Source organism: Nicotiana tabacum, chromosome 3 (assembly GCF_000715075.1).
Source record: "Nicotiana tabacum cultivar K326 chromosome 3, ASM71507v2, whole genome shotgun sequence".
In the NCBI taxonomy this organism is placed as follows: domain Eukaryota; kingdom Viridiplantae; phylum Streptophyta; class Magnoliopsida; order Solanales; family Solanaceae; genus Nicotiana; species Nicotiana tabacum.
Window position 1 is genome coordinate 103,030,091 of NC_134082.1, and position 18,168 is coordinate 103,048,258.

The 18,168-nt window shown below is 33.9% G+C and overlaps 2 protein-coding genes across 2 annotated transcripts; both read left to right on the plus strand.

Moving 5' to 3' along the window:
* Positions 1-2,663: 2,663 nt before the first annotated feature.
* LOC107829680 (uncharacterized) lies at positions 2,664-5,599 on the plus strand. The gene is made up of 3 exons (XM_016657144.2): positions 2,664-3,149; positions 3,495-3,624; positions 5,155-5,599. Exons 1-3 carry the CDS (start codon positions 2,760-2,762, stop codon positions 5,361-5,363), a joined length of 729 nt encoding a protein of 242 aa, XP_016512630.2. The 5' UTR covers positions 2,664-2,759; the 3' UTR covers positions 5,364-5,599.
* A 3,869-nt stretch (positions 5,600-9,468) lies between these two features.
* Positions 9,469-10,821, plus strand: LOC142176786 (uncharacterized). The gene is made up of 4 exons (XM_075245133.1): positions 9,469-9,699; positions 9,772-10,220; positions 10,320-10,400; positions 10,530-10,821. Exons 1-4 carry the CDS (start codon positions 9,469-9,471, stop codon positions 10,819-10,821), a joined length of 1,053 nt encoding a protein of 350 aa, XP_075101234.1.
* Positions 10,822-18,168: the final 7,347 nt, after the last annotated feature.

Consider the following 18,168-nt stretch of genomic DNA (forward strand, 5'->3'; position numbering starts at 1 on the left):
TACTGTGTTGTGGTACGCTTACCTGTATGAGTTTTATCTCGTGAAAGTTGTGAGAAAACATCTTACGTGTTGTCCGTTCTTTTCCTTATGCTTATTAGTTGGTAGGAGTTATGTTAGAGCACTTGCACAAGCATACACGTAGTTGAACACTCCCCTTTGGATATGAAGTTCTCCTGATATAGTTGAGTATAGATGTACACCCTCGTTTACTTGTTATATATGTGAGAGTGGATCTAGTTAGCAAGTGAGTTGTCAGCATAACCATGAGGTGTGATGAGGGCACAAGAGGCCAAGTATTAGGGTTCCGGTATTGAGACCAGTGAGTTGCAATTTGTCTGAGATTTGGTATTTCGCGGAGTTTGTTGGCTAAAACCTTATGTGAACACTGTCGTAGGTTCTGGGTTATGGCTTACTTTTCCTTTGTTTTGAAAATTTGGACTTGGGTTTGTGTTTTCGCTCGCTCTTCTATATCATTATTTTGGTATTTTCGCTATTGCTTGTTGTTTTCTTCCCTTATTGTGATTATAGTATTGTTAGTCATTTTGTGTAGTCTTTATATATATACATCATGTTCCGTCGTTCCTATGTTTATACTTGCACAGTTTATTGGACCGGTAGGTGTCTTGACTGTTCCTCATCACTACTCCACTGAGGTTAGTCTTGATACTTACTGGGCACCGCCGTGATGTGCTCATGCTACTCTTCTGTACATTTTGTTGTGCAGATTCCAGGTATTGATCGTTAGTAGCTATGCGGATTATTGCTGAAAAGACTCAAGGTAAACCTGCTGCTGTGTTTGTAGGCTTCGGAGTCACCTTCTTACTTGTATTCAACTGTTTTCACTCTCTTCTAAACAGTTTATATAGAAGTGGTAGTTAATTCTGTAGAGCTTATGACTTGTACTACCGGGTTTTGGAAATATGTTCATTGTATAAAGGATTCATTCCAGAAGAAGTTTAAGATGTTATTTGTTATTGTTGTTCTTTCGTAAATGTTAGGTTTACCTAGTCCTTAAGAGTAGGTGTCGTCACGAAATCCAACGGTGGGAAATTGGGTCGTGAAAATATAATATAGAGAATTTTCTGAAACTTATCTTCAATTGTAACCATAATAAGCCTAAATTATCATTTCTGGTGGTCATAGGCATATACCACTTTTGATGGTTAATAAAATTTAGTTACAATGAGATATATGAATCATTGCCAGTTTTAGCGGCCGTACTCTACTAGAGTCCAAGTGAACCATAAAATTAAGCAATAACAAGACTTAGGAAATATTGCCACTACTGGTTGCTATATATTTCTTGGAGACTCTACTGAAGTTTAAGTGGACCTAACAATGTTATCCACTTTGTCATTTTTGTATGGAGATGACAACATCATGAAAACAAGTATAAAAAAAATTAGTTGTTATATGCTAATACGTATACATAACACGTAACACAGCAAGTTGATTCAACGTACCATTGCCTTCTTAGTCTTCAAATTTGTATTTCAAATCATAATATACCCGGAAGTCCTGCATCACTAGTTTCTTAGCATTAGCATGTGATGGACACAAATAATAATCATAATTTTTCAAGTTCATGAAAGAAATCAAATAAAATTATAAATTAATAAGGCTTATCTTTGAGAAACGACATCAGAAGGATTTCATCTCTTCATAGAGTTGGAAAATTAACAAAACCAACGTATTGTTCACCACCTTAAGGATATAATCTTCCTTATGATGCTTGAAATGAACAAGATTTAACTACGGACGTAAAAGCATAGCCTCACACCGGAGATGAACACTAAAACAGAAATTAAATTCGAAGTAAGTGCTCAAAATGGTAGAGTCTCATGTTGATAATGTGTTATAAAATAAAGACTGTAAAGTAAAGACAAGTATAGAGAGAAACTAATGTATTATTCAATTTTCAAACTGATGTACATAATGAACTGAAATCTCCTCTATTTATAGAAGAAAGGAAGTTGTTGTGTAAGCTGCTCCTGCAAGCTGCTGTGTAAGCTGTTTGTAAGTTGCTATTACAAGCTGTTGTGTAAGCTACTTGTAAGTTGCTTGTAAGCTGATACTGTACCAGATATAGATAATCTTCTACCGGGGATAATATTTATCCATAACGGAGTACCGAAATGATAAGCTTCTTTAGGAGGCTTATTTCCAATAGAGTACCAAATAGATAAACATATTTACGGCGAATTCACATATGGATAAGCTTCTTCAAGAAACTTATTTACAACGGAGTACTAAATGAACATTCATAATATAATTATATTTATAACAAAATACGAATTGTTTTGTTAAAAACGATAAATTTGTGTACCCAATAAAACTAAATCAAATGGTCAAAAATCAGTCGTTTGAATTCTTTTCTTTTTGACAAAGCAGTCTTGGGGTTTATTTGGATTAGAAATCTAGTCCAAATTAACCTAATCTTTTGGATGAGTTAATATAAGAACTCATTTTGACCCAAAATGAATATTTACCTAGTCATTAAATTATGAACGGATTGAGAGTACACTATCATTTGCTAGAAATTCCACATCTGATGCAAAGGCTCAAGATTTGGGCTTCCCCATTATCCTAAGGCCCAAAGAGAAGTTATAGTCCATATTAAAGGTCGGGCAGACACTCAATCAGAAGCCCACAAAAGCCCAGAAAGCTTAAACCCTCCAAACTGTATGCAACAGAACCCTAACCCGGATTTTCCAAACTGAAGCTACCCATTTCCCCATAGACGCTTTCACAGGAAGATCATGTCGAAATGGTGGCGCGCGGTGGCAACCACCGCCGGAGCTAGGAGGGCGGCGGAGGAAACAAACCGGAGATCTTATTTCACAATCCAAGCCATTCCTAGAGAGGTCACCGGAAACAGAGTTTCCAGCAGGGACCGAGCCCAAGGTCGTATTCCGGCCATCGTATTCGCACAGAACTACGTCCAATCAAAACCTAACGATCCTACTTCTATTGTGGCCGCAAGTTCTGTTTCTAGAAAGTTCCTCCTTACAACTGAAAAGAAGCAGATAAAAACGATCCTTAAGTCGGTTGATCTCCCTTTCTTCTATTCTACGACCTTTCCCCTTCAGATCCGGGCAGGTTCGGGTTCGTCAACTTTACTTGAATCCGGAAATGTGCTTCCCATTAAGGCAAGTGATGCTTGTTCGTGTTCATTCAGTACATTCGTTCATGTGCTAGTCGGCTACTCCCTTTGTTCTAGTTAATATGACTGCGTTTGGCTTTGTATGGAGTGTAAGATATTGATTTGACTTGTAGTGATAAAGAAAAAAATGTACTCCAGAATGGTTGAAGAATTAGTTTGATAGAAAAAAGTACTTTAAAGGTTACATTTTAATAGATTAATGAATTTGAATTAGGAAATTGTTTTAAAATTAGAGTTATGTCAATCATTTGGCAGTGTTGCAAATGGATTGTCGTAGGGATAGTAGTTGGTGGTAGTTTTAACTCATGGTTTCTTTCTGTTATTTACATAGATTCATAGGGATGAAGAGACTGGGAAGATATTGAATTTGGTCTTCGTATGGGCGGAAGAGGGAACAAAATTAAAGGTGGACGTTCCTGTTGTATTCAAAGGGGAGGAAGAGTGCCCTGGTCTCAAGAAAGGTTTAGTCTTTTTCTTCTCCCTGTATCTCCATGTTTTATTTTCTCCATAATTCCTTTCCACTTTGCTTATGGACAAGCGTATTGTTCTGAGAAAGGTCAATCATTTGTAATTAGTAGGACCTATCTCATTTCGGAAACTGTTTTTTGAAATACTCTAGTGTGTCATTTGTAGACTGATGAAAAAGAAAAATGGTGAAGCATGCTTGTTAGAATTCTTTCACAACACTATTTTTTATATATGTAGTTGTTTGCCAATTGTTTCTGTGAAACCAACTAATCAATTACACCTCAATCTCAAATTAGTCGTAATTTAAACCGTCAAACAATGATTATTATCGAACAAGAGTGACATATTGTAACATTTTGAGTTTGTAACTATATATATGAGCTTCTGTATATATGCGGTAGTTTGCTAAAGTATTGCCAATTATTATCAGAAACACCTATGGGCTCATTTGAACCTGCAAAGCCAGCATGTCCAAACATCCAAGAACTCCTATTTCCTTTTCTGACCAAGGAAGATCATTTGAAAGAGAGTATTTTTACTGTTTTCTTTGTTAATAACCTTATGAGGTAATATTACCGTGGAAGAGCATACTCAGGTAAACTGAGGAATTTAATTACTCTGCAACCTCATGGCATATATGCTGTCTTGAAGGGTATCGAGGGGAGTATTTCATTTAATCCATTGAGATATTAACTGCATTTAGCAAACAGCTTAAAACATTGAACTTAAATATCAAAGGAAGCAGATGGTCTCTACAAGTTTAATACTCCTATAAAGAAAACACGTATAACATTCTTATAAAGAAAACAAGTATAACACTCTACTGTATTTGTCTAATTCCAAACTCCTGTTCTGGCGTTAGTAAGCTCCTATCTTTGTATCCTTGGAACATAATAAGAGGAACTCCTAAATATGTGAACGAGAATTTTCCAAGTAGTTCACCTAAGATACTGCAAAGCCTGAACTTTCTCTAATAGAAACCCATGATAAGCTAAATTTGGCTTAAACCTAGATATGTTACCAAAGCTGTTTTGTATATGCTTTCTCCAAAAACATGCCTTCTCAATAACTGCATGTGGAAGGGTTATCCTGTTTAATGAGATTAACTTTTCTGTCCAAATTCTGTGAAGTAACTGCCTTCTTAAGTTATATACTACTTGTTGTCTTGACATTCGAAAGTGGAAACTAATGGCAATTCTTTGTTCGAAATATTATGGTACCATCATTTTCTTAGTTTCTTTGACGTGCTATTTTTGTTATTTTGTCAATTGTTACAAATACACTCTACCCTCCCCAGACCCCACTTGTGGGACTACGCTGGGTATGTTGTTGTTGTCAATTGTTACAAATGTTAATAGGGAGCTGTAATGCATAGATTGTCTTGGACTAGATTACTATTGCTCTTTGATATGCTTTGAAACAGTGCTGTGCTGCCTTTTGCATTACTCCATGAGATAATCCGGCATGCAGATGATTATTGCAATTTCAAAGAAGATGATTATTATCTTTTAATGTGAAAGCAGGTGGCTCTTTAAACAAGATAAGACCTACTCTAAGGTTCTTGTGCCCAGCTGAGCATATACCTCAAAAAATTGAGGTTGATGTAAGTCAGCTTGATGTTGAAGACAAAGTGTCCCTGCATGATATCGATCTTCATCCGACGTGGAAGCTCTTAAGCAAGAATGAGGCGATCCCTGTTTGTAAGATTAAGGCAACTTCAATTGATAGCTAATTTTGTCGAAGCTATTGTGCAACTACTGCAAGAGGCATTTGAAGTCCATTAGTTCAACAAGGTTTGTTCTAATTTGACCAAGCTTTGTAGGTTGAGTACTGTATATGGTGCTTGGTCAAATGAAATTTGAAGCTTTTGCTATACTGCAGTAAATTGTTTTTTTATAGGGACTTGTTCTAGAATAATAAACTTGTGCGTTAAAGAGTAAATGGCAACTGGAACTGCAGTCTTTTTAAGTTTTTTGCATCAAATAATTTTCAAGTCCACTGCGGAGGGAATCACACATTGATACAACTTTAGTCACCGGTGGTGTGCGACATGAGTTCATTTGTTTCTAAGCAGGAATCGCGCTCTTATTGTTAGAGGATACTATGTTGAAATTTGATAGTCTTATATGACTTATTCTAAAATCGAATTTCCCCAAATAAAGAAATATATCCTTTCATCTAACCACCGGATGACCGGAAGACCTGGCAACTAATCAGTTTTGCTGCATAGAATGAACGGGTCAGCACGATGAAGGGAGTGAGTTGACTGCTGGGCTGAACTAAGGGGTCGTGGTTACAAGGATAAAAGGATTATAATTTTGAGATAAAATGTGAGATTATTTTATTTTCTGTTTGGTAGAATTTTTGTTCTAGAATTATCAATTCCGGGCTTGTTTATTCCAAATTATGGTGTTATTTTTGGTACCATATTTTAAGTGGTCTAACAATTCCAGGATTACTATTCCCAAGATAAAACAACATGATACTTTTGCCCTTTTCCAAATATTTTTCTTCCAAAGTCTTTTTAAAGTCAAGGTTAAAATTGAACATAAAAATTTATTTAGGTTCATCTAGTTTAAAGCAAACTCATATTTTATGTTATACTCCGTATGTTTTATTTTTAGTCCAAAAGGATTAAACATCTATTAATAAAAAATTTAATACCCTCAAACTCGCTTAAACTATATAATCTTTGTCAGTTTCCTAAATAAATTATCGTCTGTCCCCGAAAACCTCCTGAGCTATATCCCCCTTCATAATACCCCCCTCCCCACCCCCCGACAACAACTAAGAGGGGCAATTTGCAGCCGTACCCTATATTTATTCCACCTTTTAACCTATACCCTATTTTTAAAAATTATTGATTTCGTAACCAACTAACAAAAAATCCATAATAATATGACCATTATACCCTTCCAAAACATATAAAAGATGCATCAAGCATACCCAGATTCAAATTCCAAAACTCCTTCGTATCTCTTCCATTGCTCCGTCTCTCCTGAGATCGCCTCTCGCAAATCAGTTTTGAACCAAATTCAAATTCCAAATTCAAAATTACAAAATACATTGCAAGTATTCAAATTCATCTTCAGAATTCAAAATAATTTTGATTGATTGAAGTTGTTTGACGAACTTCACTGATATGCTGAATTTGCATTCTAAATCTGTTTGACGTTGAATTCTAACATTCTAATCCGACAAATATGCTGAAAGTTTTGGTTTATTTGCTAAACAAGCTGAAGTTATTTAGTTCATATCTAAAAAATTCAGCAAAATGAGCTGGCAAATAACACAACGAAGAAAAAATTATATTAAAACATTATATGAGTGTTATCGTTGTTTATTTGCTAAACAATCTGAAGTTATTTAGTTCATATTTAAAAAATTCAGCAAAACAAGCTGAAGTTTTCCTCCTACACTAGTTAAAAAATAAAACATAAATTAAAATTTCACATTGCTCAAAAACTTAAGCATTAGTTGCTGAAGTTTTTTACGTAATCTTTAAAAACTTCAGCAATATGAGCTGAAGTTTTCCTCCTACACTGGGTAAAAAAAACATAAATTAAAATTACATATTTCACAAAAAACTTTAGCATAGGTGCTGAAATTTTTCAGTTAATATTTAAAAATTTCAGCAGGAAGAGCTGAAGTTTTCCTATTACACTGGGTAAAAAAATAAAACATAAATTAAAATTATATATTGCACAAAAAACTTCAGCATAGTTTTTTAGTTAATATTTACAAACTTCAGCAGGAGGAGCTGAAGTTTTCCTCCTACACTGGGTAAAAAATAAAATATAAATTAAAAAATAAAACATAAATTAAAATTTCATATTGCACAAAAAACTTCAGCACAGGTGCTGAAGTTCTTTAGTTAATCTGTAAAAACTTCGGCTGATGGAGCTGAAGTTTTCCTCTCGCACTATGTATTTTATTATCATTTTTTGGAAAAATTTCATACCAAAAAATGCTTATGTTTTCAGGAATATGTAAAACATTTTTCATATAAATTTTTGTATGCTGAAGTTTTTTTTAGTTCATCTGCTAAAAATGCTTAATATTTTGTCGTGCAATATGTAATTTTAAGATAAGTTTTTGTTAATTGCTCTGTTATTTTTTAAGTTTAAATAGAATTTTTAGTTCATGCTTGAAAACTCAACAAAGGGAGCTGAAGTTTTCATCAAGCACTGTGTATTTTATTATGATTTTTTGGAAAAACTTCATACCAAAAAATGCTTAATTTTCGGATTAGTTTTTGTTAATTCCTGCTGAAGTTGTTTAGTTCATTTCCTCTCCTATTTTTCGAGTTTGAATAGAATTAATATTAAAAAAACGCACAAAAAACTTAAAATAAAAACTGAATATTTCATTAAACATTAAAAAGGATAAATTAAATTACATAAATAACAAAATAAGATTAAAAAAAAAAAACTAATCGTCCATATCATCATCATCATCATCGTCGTCACTACCAGATGGACGAGCATCTTCATCAGCAAGATTATCAAATCTTGCATACATCACAAGCGTATCAAGCTTGTTGTTGATTTCTTCCAGCTCCTTGTCGTACTTGTCTATGAGCTCATCCAGTTTGAGCTCAAAAGCCTCTATAATGTCTTGCTTGATTTCTTCCACTATTTGACTGATGACAACATTCATTTTTCTCCTTTTTGTATTTTATGTCTGCTAAAATATATGTGTTTGAGTGAATAAACTCACAAGGTATAGCGTGCTTATATATGGGAAAAAAACTTCTGCATGGTATATGAAAAGGAAAAGAAGAATTTTAAACGTTGTCTAATGAAAAGCCTGCATGAATGTGACAGGAATGTAATTATTACACTAACACATACCCCCAACGCAATATAATTACTACTTTAATTGTATTTGTTATGTTTACTCCTGTATACTATGCAATTAATGCTGAAACATGCTCAAGTTTGTTGAATTCATTTGGTAAAACTTCAGCCCAATGTGCTGAAGTTATTTAATTCATTTCTAAAGCTTCAACACTTAATGAGCTGAAGTTGTTTTCCCTGCATTCATGAATCCCTGTCATACAGCTTTTTCAAAAAAACTTCAGCTGATATGCTGAAGTTATTACGCTTATTTCTAAAAATTTCAGCACTTAATAAGGTGAAGTTTTCTGTGCAGGATTCATTAATTATGTCATACATCTTTTTCCAAAAAACTTCAACAGAAGATGCTTAAGTGATTTAGTTCATTTGTAAAAACTTCAGCACAAACAACCTAAAAATTCTTCTGTTCACTTTCCTAATACTTGCCACTAAACATGAATTTGCAGGATGAGTTCGATTTGCGTTGTTATAACTTTCAATGGGGGGTGGACTTTTGATTTCAAATACTTGGATCATGATACAAAACTTGTTCTACTTAATAAGCACATATCATTCAATACTTTCCTGAAGAAAATTAGTGAAGTTGCAAATATTGATTCAACCATATATGCACTAAAAGTATGATTTGATATCAAACTAAATACAAGCAAAGGAATGCTTGTAACTTTAGATGAAGAACTCAGTACCTGTATATATTTTCTTACAACTGATTCAGCCTACAAGAATTGCCATTTCGCCATCGAAAAAATACAACCTTCAGAATCTGCAGCATTCAAACAATCTCTTGCATATTCGATAGATTCAGAACCTTTTGCTGATTATCAACATGAAGTAGGACAACCAATAATGGAAGTAGACAAAGAGCAACAACCTTCTAACATTACAGCTCCTTCAGAATATATAATGATGCAACAATTACCCCCTCCTCCAATAAATTCATACTAGTTTGTCGATGACTAAGAAGAAGGACAACTAATAATGCAAATTGACAACCAATATACAATCCAAGAAAGTTTTTTGTTATCTTCTGCAATGATAAGCAACAACGAAGATGAAGTAAACATGGAGCTTATACCGATAACATCAGATAGAATTGAAGAAATTGCTGAAACTTCTTATGCTTCTCAGAAATCAAGAAAAAGAGTGAGGAGAAAGCTGAAAGAATCTCCACTATGTAAAATACTTAGGCACGATGCGTTGCCTGAGGAAGTAAGAGTTGGATCAATTTTTGAGAACAAACAAAACATGACTAAATTTTTCTGCAGCTTGGAGATAAACTAGAAAGTTGAATTCACTGCTGTTAGATCATGTTCAAAGAGATACGAGCTGAAATGCATCGTGGACAAATGTGGTTGGAATGTACGTGCTACCAGAATAAAAAATTCCACGCTATTCAGGGTGATAAAATATCATAACTTCTATGAATGCTCGGTTGATGCAAGAAAATCATATCAGAAGCATGCTACATCAAATTTTATAAGTGAACAAATTATAGAACATGTTCGATACAAAAAGATAGAGGTTACACTAGCTTTTGTAGAAAATGAAATGAAAAAGAAATTTGGAATTGACATTGGTTATCACAAGGCATGGCGTGCTATTCAAAAAACTATTGCTTGCATAAGGGGAACACCTGGAGAGAACTACCAGATTCTTCCTTCATACCTACACATGATGGTGTGCAAAAACCCAGGAACGTACACAAGCATAAAAAGAGATGAGCAGAATAGGTAAGCAAAACAATACTAACCATCAGCCTGAAGTTTCAAATGTTCCTATTTGAAAAACTTCACACCTTATGATTTATTTTTGTGTGTTTTACTGTACAGATTTGCTTACATGTTCTTTGCTCCTGCGGCATCAGTAGCTGGTTGGTTCAACTGTAGACCCGTTATTGCAGTAGATGCAACGTTTTTATAGTCAAAATATCGTGGTGTTCTATTTGTTGTTGTATCAAAGGATGCAAACAATCAAATCTTTCCTCTATGCTTTGGTGTAGCAGATTCAGAAAACAATGAGACATACATTTGGTTCTTCAGGGAAATGAGAAAAGCAATTCAAGTCCGTCGTGAACTGGTTTTCTTGTCAGATAGAAACCAATCGATCGCAAATGGGATTAGAAAAGTGTTTCTTGAAGCTCACCATGGTATCTGCCTCTATCACTTTGAGAAAAATTTAAAGCAAAGACATCCAAAAGCCACGGTAATAAATCTTTTTCAAAGTGATGCAAGGTCATACAAACGTAAAGATTTTAATCAGTTAATGCCCCAACTCAAAAGTATTGACAAGAAAACATACAATTACATAATGGAAGAGCCTCCAGAGAGATAGGATCGATCGTGGTTACCACGACGACGTTATGATATGCTAACAACAAACATGGTAGAATTAATGAATTCCGTTTTACTAAAAGGGAGAGAAATGTCTATTTTAAGGATGTTAGATTTCATCCAAGAAAAGTTGGGAGAGTGGTTTTACGAACGGAGAAAAAAGGCAAATGAAACTTTTCACAGAGTATCAATATGGGCAGAAGAAGAGATGACTAAGAAGATAGACTTGGCTTGCAAAATGTTTGTGAGTATATTTATTAACTTTAGCTTTTATATCTGTTGCAGTCATTTACTGCTTACATTTAAAAAAATTCATACTTTTTTCTTTTTGAAGCAACAATACACTAATATAGTTTGTCTTAATTTTTTATTCCTTGTTAGGTGTTCAACCTTGATTCAATGTTGTTTAGAATAAATAGTGAAGGAATCGAATTCATTGTGGACTTAAAGAAGAGAACTTGTGACTGCCTGGAATTCCAACTTGATGAATTGCCATGTCCACATGCAATTGCTGCTATTAATAAGAGATATATCTACAGAAATCTAATTACTTCTCAAATTGGTATTCAAAGGAAACATGGTTGAAAACATATGAAGGACATGTGAATACCGTGGGAGATCAAAAATCATGGGATATACCACAAAATGTACAATCTGAGATCACAAAACCTCCCGATGTAGAGATTTTACAAGGAAGAAGACAAAAGAAGAGACATATACTTGTGACTGAATCAGTACCATTCAAGTCTACCAAATGCAGTCGATGTAAACAAGTTGGACATAACAGAACAACTTGCTTGTCTTCTCCAGCACCTCATCCATATTCCAAGAAACACACTGAAAAATACTCCAACCTTCAATAATCCTTGGTCTGAATTTAGACTTTCATTATTGTATGACATATTTGAAATGTGATTTTCTTCATAGGAATAAAAAAATAAGCTCTTGGACTATTTTATATACTGCTAAAGTACAAATCACTCATTTTTGTTGCGCAGGCTTACAGGTTTGGTTGCATTTTAAAAAAGTACGCAATGACTTCTGCGAGAAAAAACTTCAGGTTACAATATGTGAAATACATATCCTTAACAAACACACACACACACATACACACACGCATACATGTATAACACACAAAAGAAACGCATGTACAAACAAAAGCTTCAGCATCTCTAAGCTGAAGTTATAGAAAAAGAACTTTATAACTTCAGCATATTCTCGAATATGCTGAAGTAAACAAAAAAGCACAGCATAAAAACATAAAAAATAATTACAAAAACTAAACATAAAAACCAACTAAGAAGTATAAAGCAAATACCAACAAATAACAAGGATAATGCAATAGAAAGCTAAGAAGAAAGAGGATGAGAATTACGTTGATATAAAAAGAGATGAGAACAACGCACAAAGTACAAACAAAACTTCAGCTCTTTGGGCTGAAGTTATACAAAATGAACCTAAAAACTTCAGCTCTCTCGGCTGAAGTAAACAAAAAATCACAGCATTAAAACATAAAAAAAGGATTACAAACACTAACAATCATCACCATCATCATCATCACAGTACTCCTCAATTTCTCTAAACTTCTCATCATCATCAGTATCGGGGATAACTATAGGGTACTCAGCCAAAAGACCACAAAGTCCAACGAGATCATTCTTCAACTTGTTGAATTCATCACACATCTGACTTTGTTCGATGATTACTCTGTCCATAAGAGAAAGAAGAGTCTTCAGGTTGTTTTGCAGCTTGGAATAGTCGTCCCCGATGGGAAACTTAAAACTATCAAACTGCTGCACAACCTTGTCGAACCAGGTTGAATAACCTACACAACTACGTTCCGGGTTAAGCCTGTTCTGGAATGATTCATTGGCAAAGAACTGTGGTCTGATTCTCTCCCAATCAGCCTTTATTTGATCCCACAAAAGCATAAGATTAGCCATCGGTTTGTTATTGTACCACTCACACTTCAAAGTCTCCCACTTCTGCATAATTTCATCCATATTAGGCTTCCTACTTCCGCTTGCACCAGATATTTTTTCTTTAACAAAAGCTGAAAGACTAAGGATGAATATAAATTTAAAGAAATATGATGGAAGTCTATGAATGACTATGAAATTTTCAAGTGAAGAGATTGTTAATATAGATAAAGAATTCACCTAATCAATTTAATATCTATAAATGTAAAAGTAATTTTTCAGCTGTTTTTACTGTTTTACGTTCAGAGAAATTGAATGAAATAAGATAAGTAGGTGGTAAAACAAGTATGTGGTAAATACAAAAAAAAAATGTAACTTCAGCCCTAATAAGCCCATAGTTTTTCTATAGTAAAAAAAATAACTTTAGCCTGAAAAATAACTTTTCGGATCATTTACTATATGGTCAAACAAATTTAAATAAAAGATGAAGTAGGTGTTAGAAGACAAAAAGTAGATAGTAAATGCAAAAAAGATAAATATCAACTTAATAAAATACCAAAACGTGCTGAAGTTTTTGTCATAAGCTTTTTCAAAATCTTCAGCCCAATGTGCTGAAGTTATTTAGTTCATTTCTAAAAACTTCAGCACATCATAAGCTGAAATTTTTCATCGTGGATTCAATAGTTTTGTCGTGAAGCTTTTTCAAAACTTCAGCCCAATGTGCTGAAGTTATTTAGTTCATTTCTAAAAACTTCAGCACATGATAAGCTGAAGTTTTTGTCCTGGACTCGATAGTTTTTGTCGTAAAGCTTTTTCAAATAACTTACGCAGAAACTGCTGAAGTTATTTAGTGTATTTAGTGATGAGTTGAAGTTTTTATCCTACATTTGACACTTTTGTTATGACTTTTAACCAAAACTTCAGCTTAAAAAGTAGAAGTTATTTACTTCATGCTGAAGTTTAGCATATTTGAATCAATCCAAGTCAACTAAAAAACTAATTAATGCGAATAGAAATTTTTTTTAAAAGACATCACATAAATGACACAAAATAATGTATATTCACAAAATCCAATTTTGTTTTCACTTACATCCTTGAAAAAAAAAAGAAAAAATTAGTTTTTTGTTTACAAGTTATTCTCTATTCAAAAAATTCCCAGTGTCTTCATATTCTCCATAGTCAAATCCTAGTTGCTCATCTTGGGTTTCTTAACCACATTCCATGAACCTTCACTATGTCTTCAACTGATTCACAGAAGGGGCAATACGAGCACCTTACTTTACCACCTTGTACGGACCTTTGAATTACATTTGCCATATTCTTGCATTTTCCACATATGTGCATCTGGGAGGAGTCACTAAGTGTGAAAAGGCGTCCATTCAAATTCGCTGCAGCACCATGAGCTATAAGACAGTCACGCTCCATTTCACCAAATTTAATTCCACCAAAGCGTTTTCTGTCAGACACATGTTGACGAAGTTTAGTACTATGATTTTTTTAGTAACTCCCGTCTTCTTTCATAAGAAAAAAAAAAGAAAATATTGGCAAAGACATGCTTACTGGTGTGCAGTTGGGAATTCGTAGGAAGCAAAGATAATGAAGGAGAAGTCCAAAATACTTCATATGTGACGGAAAGTGGCCACATCAAAAATTTGAGCCCTAGGAAATTTGCTCTTTTTCCTAAAAGTTAGATTTATCAACTAGTAAAAAGAGCAAATTGTCTTGGAGCTCAAGTTTTTGATCGGCCACTCTCCTTCACATATGAAGTATTTTGACTTTTCCGTCATTATCTTTGCTTTCCATGAACTCCGTGCTACACCCAATAAGCATGTCTTTGCCAACATTTTCTTGTTTTTCTTTGAATACAAATTTAAAGAAATATGATAGAAGTCTATGGATGACTACGAAATTTTCAAGTGAAGAGATTGTTAATATAGCCAAAGAGTGAACCTAATCAATTTAATATCTATAAATGCTGAAGAGATTGTTAACTGTTTTTTGTTCAGAGAAATTGAATGTAACAAGATAAGTAGTTGGCAAAACAAGTAAGTGGTAAATGCAATAAAAAAATAGTAAAAAATAAGGCCACAAAAAGTAGGTGATATAGGTGAAACACATGCTAAAGTTCGTAAAGCTTTTTCAAAAAACTTCAGCCCAATGTGCTGAAGTTTTTTAGTGTATTTATAAAAACTTCAGCTCCTGATAAGCTGAAGTTTTTGTGTTGGATTCAATAGTTTTTTCGTACAACTTTTTCAAAAAACTTCAACCCAATATGCTGAAGTTTTTAGTGTATTTCTAAAAATTTCAGCACTTGATAAGCTGAAGTTTTTGTCCTACAATCGACACTTTTGTTATGACTTTTAACCAAAACTTCAGCTTAAAAAGCAGAAGTCGTTTACTTCATGCTTAAGCTTTTTCAACAAAAATGTACTTAAAATTCATGATAAAAGACACAAACATATTTGTATGAACAAAAGTGAACTAAAAAAATAATTAATGTATATTCACAAAATCCAAATTATGTGAAACCAATCCTCTAATCAAAAAATTCACACACAGTCTCTTCAAAATATCCCTAATCATGTCCTTCTTGTTCTTCTGGAGTTTCATAGCTGCTATCTTTTTTCCACTTTCCATGAGCCCAAAGATTGGCAGCCAATTCTCTCATGAATGTCAATGACTGACTTTGATCGAAATTGAAGACATCTTCTTTCTTCAACGGCATATCAATTAACTTAAGAGCAAATATACCACAATCAACAATACAAAAAGAACATGAAAAAGAAATTGAAGAATAGTTAACACAAGGGCAAAAAATAATAAACATCAGATGCATCGTAAAACATATGCGAAACACGTACTTGTTAGTCTGCTACGGTGTGTTCATCCACTTAATTTGAAAATATTCCACAGGACGTTTCCCATAAAATCTATTGTGTGCCCCAAAATCCAAGCATTTGAGATATGGGATCAACCGAGCATAATTTCTGACATGTTCAAGCGCACGTTCATATGTTACACTGCCCATAGAATCATACACATATATAATCTTATCTTTAACGTCCAGAATTCCAAAAAAGTAGTGCATAGATGTCTGGCCCATCCTTGGCTTAAGTCGAAATGGAAAGAATACTTTTCTGGCAGATGCCCATGAGATACCACAGGAAAGGTCGAGGCATTTTATGTAGTTGGCCACCTTTTCATTCGTTAATTCTTCCTCAAACCAACTAAAGTCTGTAAGTGGCTGAATAACTGCTTCTTCTTCTTCAGCCTGTTGTTTGGATATCCTCTTTCTCTTTGATTTGCTCTTTTTTTGATCATCCATTCTCTTTTGCTTCATTTTTTTAATTATCTCCATCTGTTATACTGAAAGATGAATACCAGCCAGCTTAGTCATATACTGATCAAAAAGTAAATCTGTTACTGCACATTTTGATTTTGGATAACCTGAAAGGTGATAGCAGTATTCTTTGCGCAAGTAATATATGCCCACTTCAATATGCTGCAAATGAACAACAACAAATGATAACATGTGAAATAACAACTTCAGCATGCATAACTATGAAGTTTAGAAAAAATGCATTACAAAACTACAAACAGCATGACGAAAACTTAAGCATATTCAGTTTGAAGTGTTAGGCTGAAGTATTAGCAAATAAGCTAAAAAACTTCAGCAGTTTACTATGAATAAAGTTGATGTTTTCAAATTACAGTACAAAAACTTTGCTATGAAAAATAAGCTGAAGTTTTGGGAAATACAGTTGAAAACCAATTTAAAAAACAAACTTAATAACTTACTTCATTCGCAAGATCAGAGTTAGGATCCATAAGCTCGGTAAAGAATGATTTTGCAATATCAACTCCAGCTAATCTGAATCGATTGGAATCATATTCACTAGCATCCATCTCCAACCACTCTGTAAATCTTTGCATCAATCCATTGTCTTGATTAACATAATGGAAGGGACACCTTCGTGTATTCTTTCCTACTTTCCAATCTTGACCCCTTTGCTTTTGTTTATGAACTACGTAAGGAGATCTCAACCAAATACTCTCCATACGAATCTTTTTCCCTTTTTTATCTGGTTTTCCTTTTGCTTACTCTTCCTGCTGTTCCGTCACAACTAACTGCTGTTGTTCAGCAGCAGGGGGGAAACCACAGCCATTGTGGCAGATGCTTGACCAACTCCCTGCTGTTCACGATGTTCTTATCTCTCTTCACGAACAACAACATCAACAGAATTACCTTCTGAATTAGTCCCTTGTGTACTACCAAGTGAAAATGAACATAAATTAAAGTTGGAGATATCACTGGTGTCACACATAGGAGAACTGGAAATCTTCCTTCTCTTAGGATTTGGAAGAAGTTGCGATGCATCAGATGAGATCTGCAAAAACAAGGAAAATATAAACATAAATAAAACTTATACAAAACACACAAAAAACAGTTTGTAATCGAACTACAGAAAATAACTATCTGGTCTAAGTGTTGAAACACAGATAGTGTTTGCATTCCACCAGATCCTGTATCTTCATGCAAAAAAAAATATTGACTAAATTTTATAAAATAATACCAACACACTTCACACCTGTCTGTGAGGCAACATGTGTGAATATATGTATTTCTCCTTTTTGATATAGCTGCATAAGCTCACCAAATTCTTTTTGAGCTGCCTCGAGTCTTTCTGAAAAATCATTCAAAAACATAACAAAGAAAATAAAGTATGTAAAATTTCAAACTGTAAAAAATATACTTCGATCAAATATAATAAATTCATGATCTATAGAATACCTTGATGTTTGTCTTCCGTTGTGGTTTCCCCAGGCTACATGCCTTTCACGATATCAGCATTTCCAGCTTTATTCAATTGTGAACCAACGTCGAGGAGCATTGGAGTATTCTCTGGAAGGTTTTTCTCAACTCTACCTTCATTCAATTCAGCATCATCAGAGAGTTTTTGAGTTGTGTCAATTGAAGCACAACTAGTTTCAACTTCCACTGCATATTCATAAAGAGGGGGAATTGATCAACTAGTTTTTCTATATATATAACATAGAAAAAATTTATACCTATAGTGAAAATTTCACTACAGGATATTATAAAAGAACAGTCAAACTTCAACTCTAAGAAGGCTGAAGTTTGCCAGTCACAAACAAAAACTTCGACAGTTTAAAAAAAAACTTCAGCTCTAGAGCTGAAGTTCACCAATTACAAAATAAAACATTCAGCAAAAAAAACATGCTGTAGTTTTTACAAAAAACACAAAAAATGAAACAAAACTCCAGCTCCTATCTAAGGTATCATTGAACTATTATAAACTTCACACTTTATACTTGTAGTAACAATTTCCTGTGTATCACCACCTAGAAGTTCTTTGCAAATAGCTAGTGCTCCTGCATACCGATCGTCTTTCCCAATAGTGCTAGAC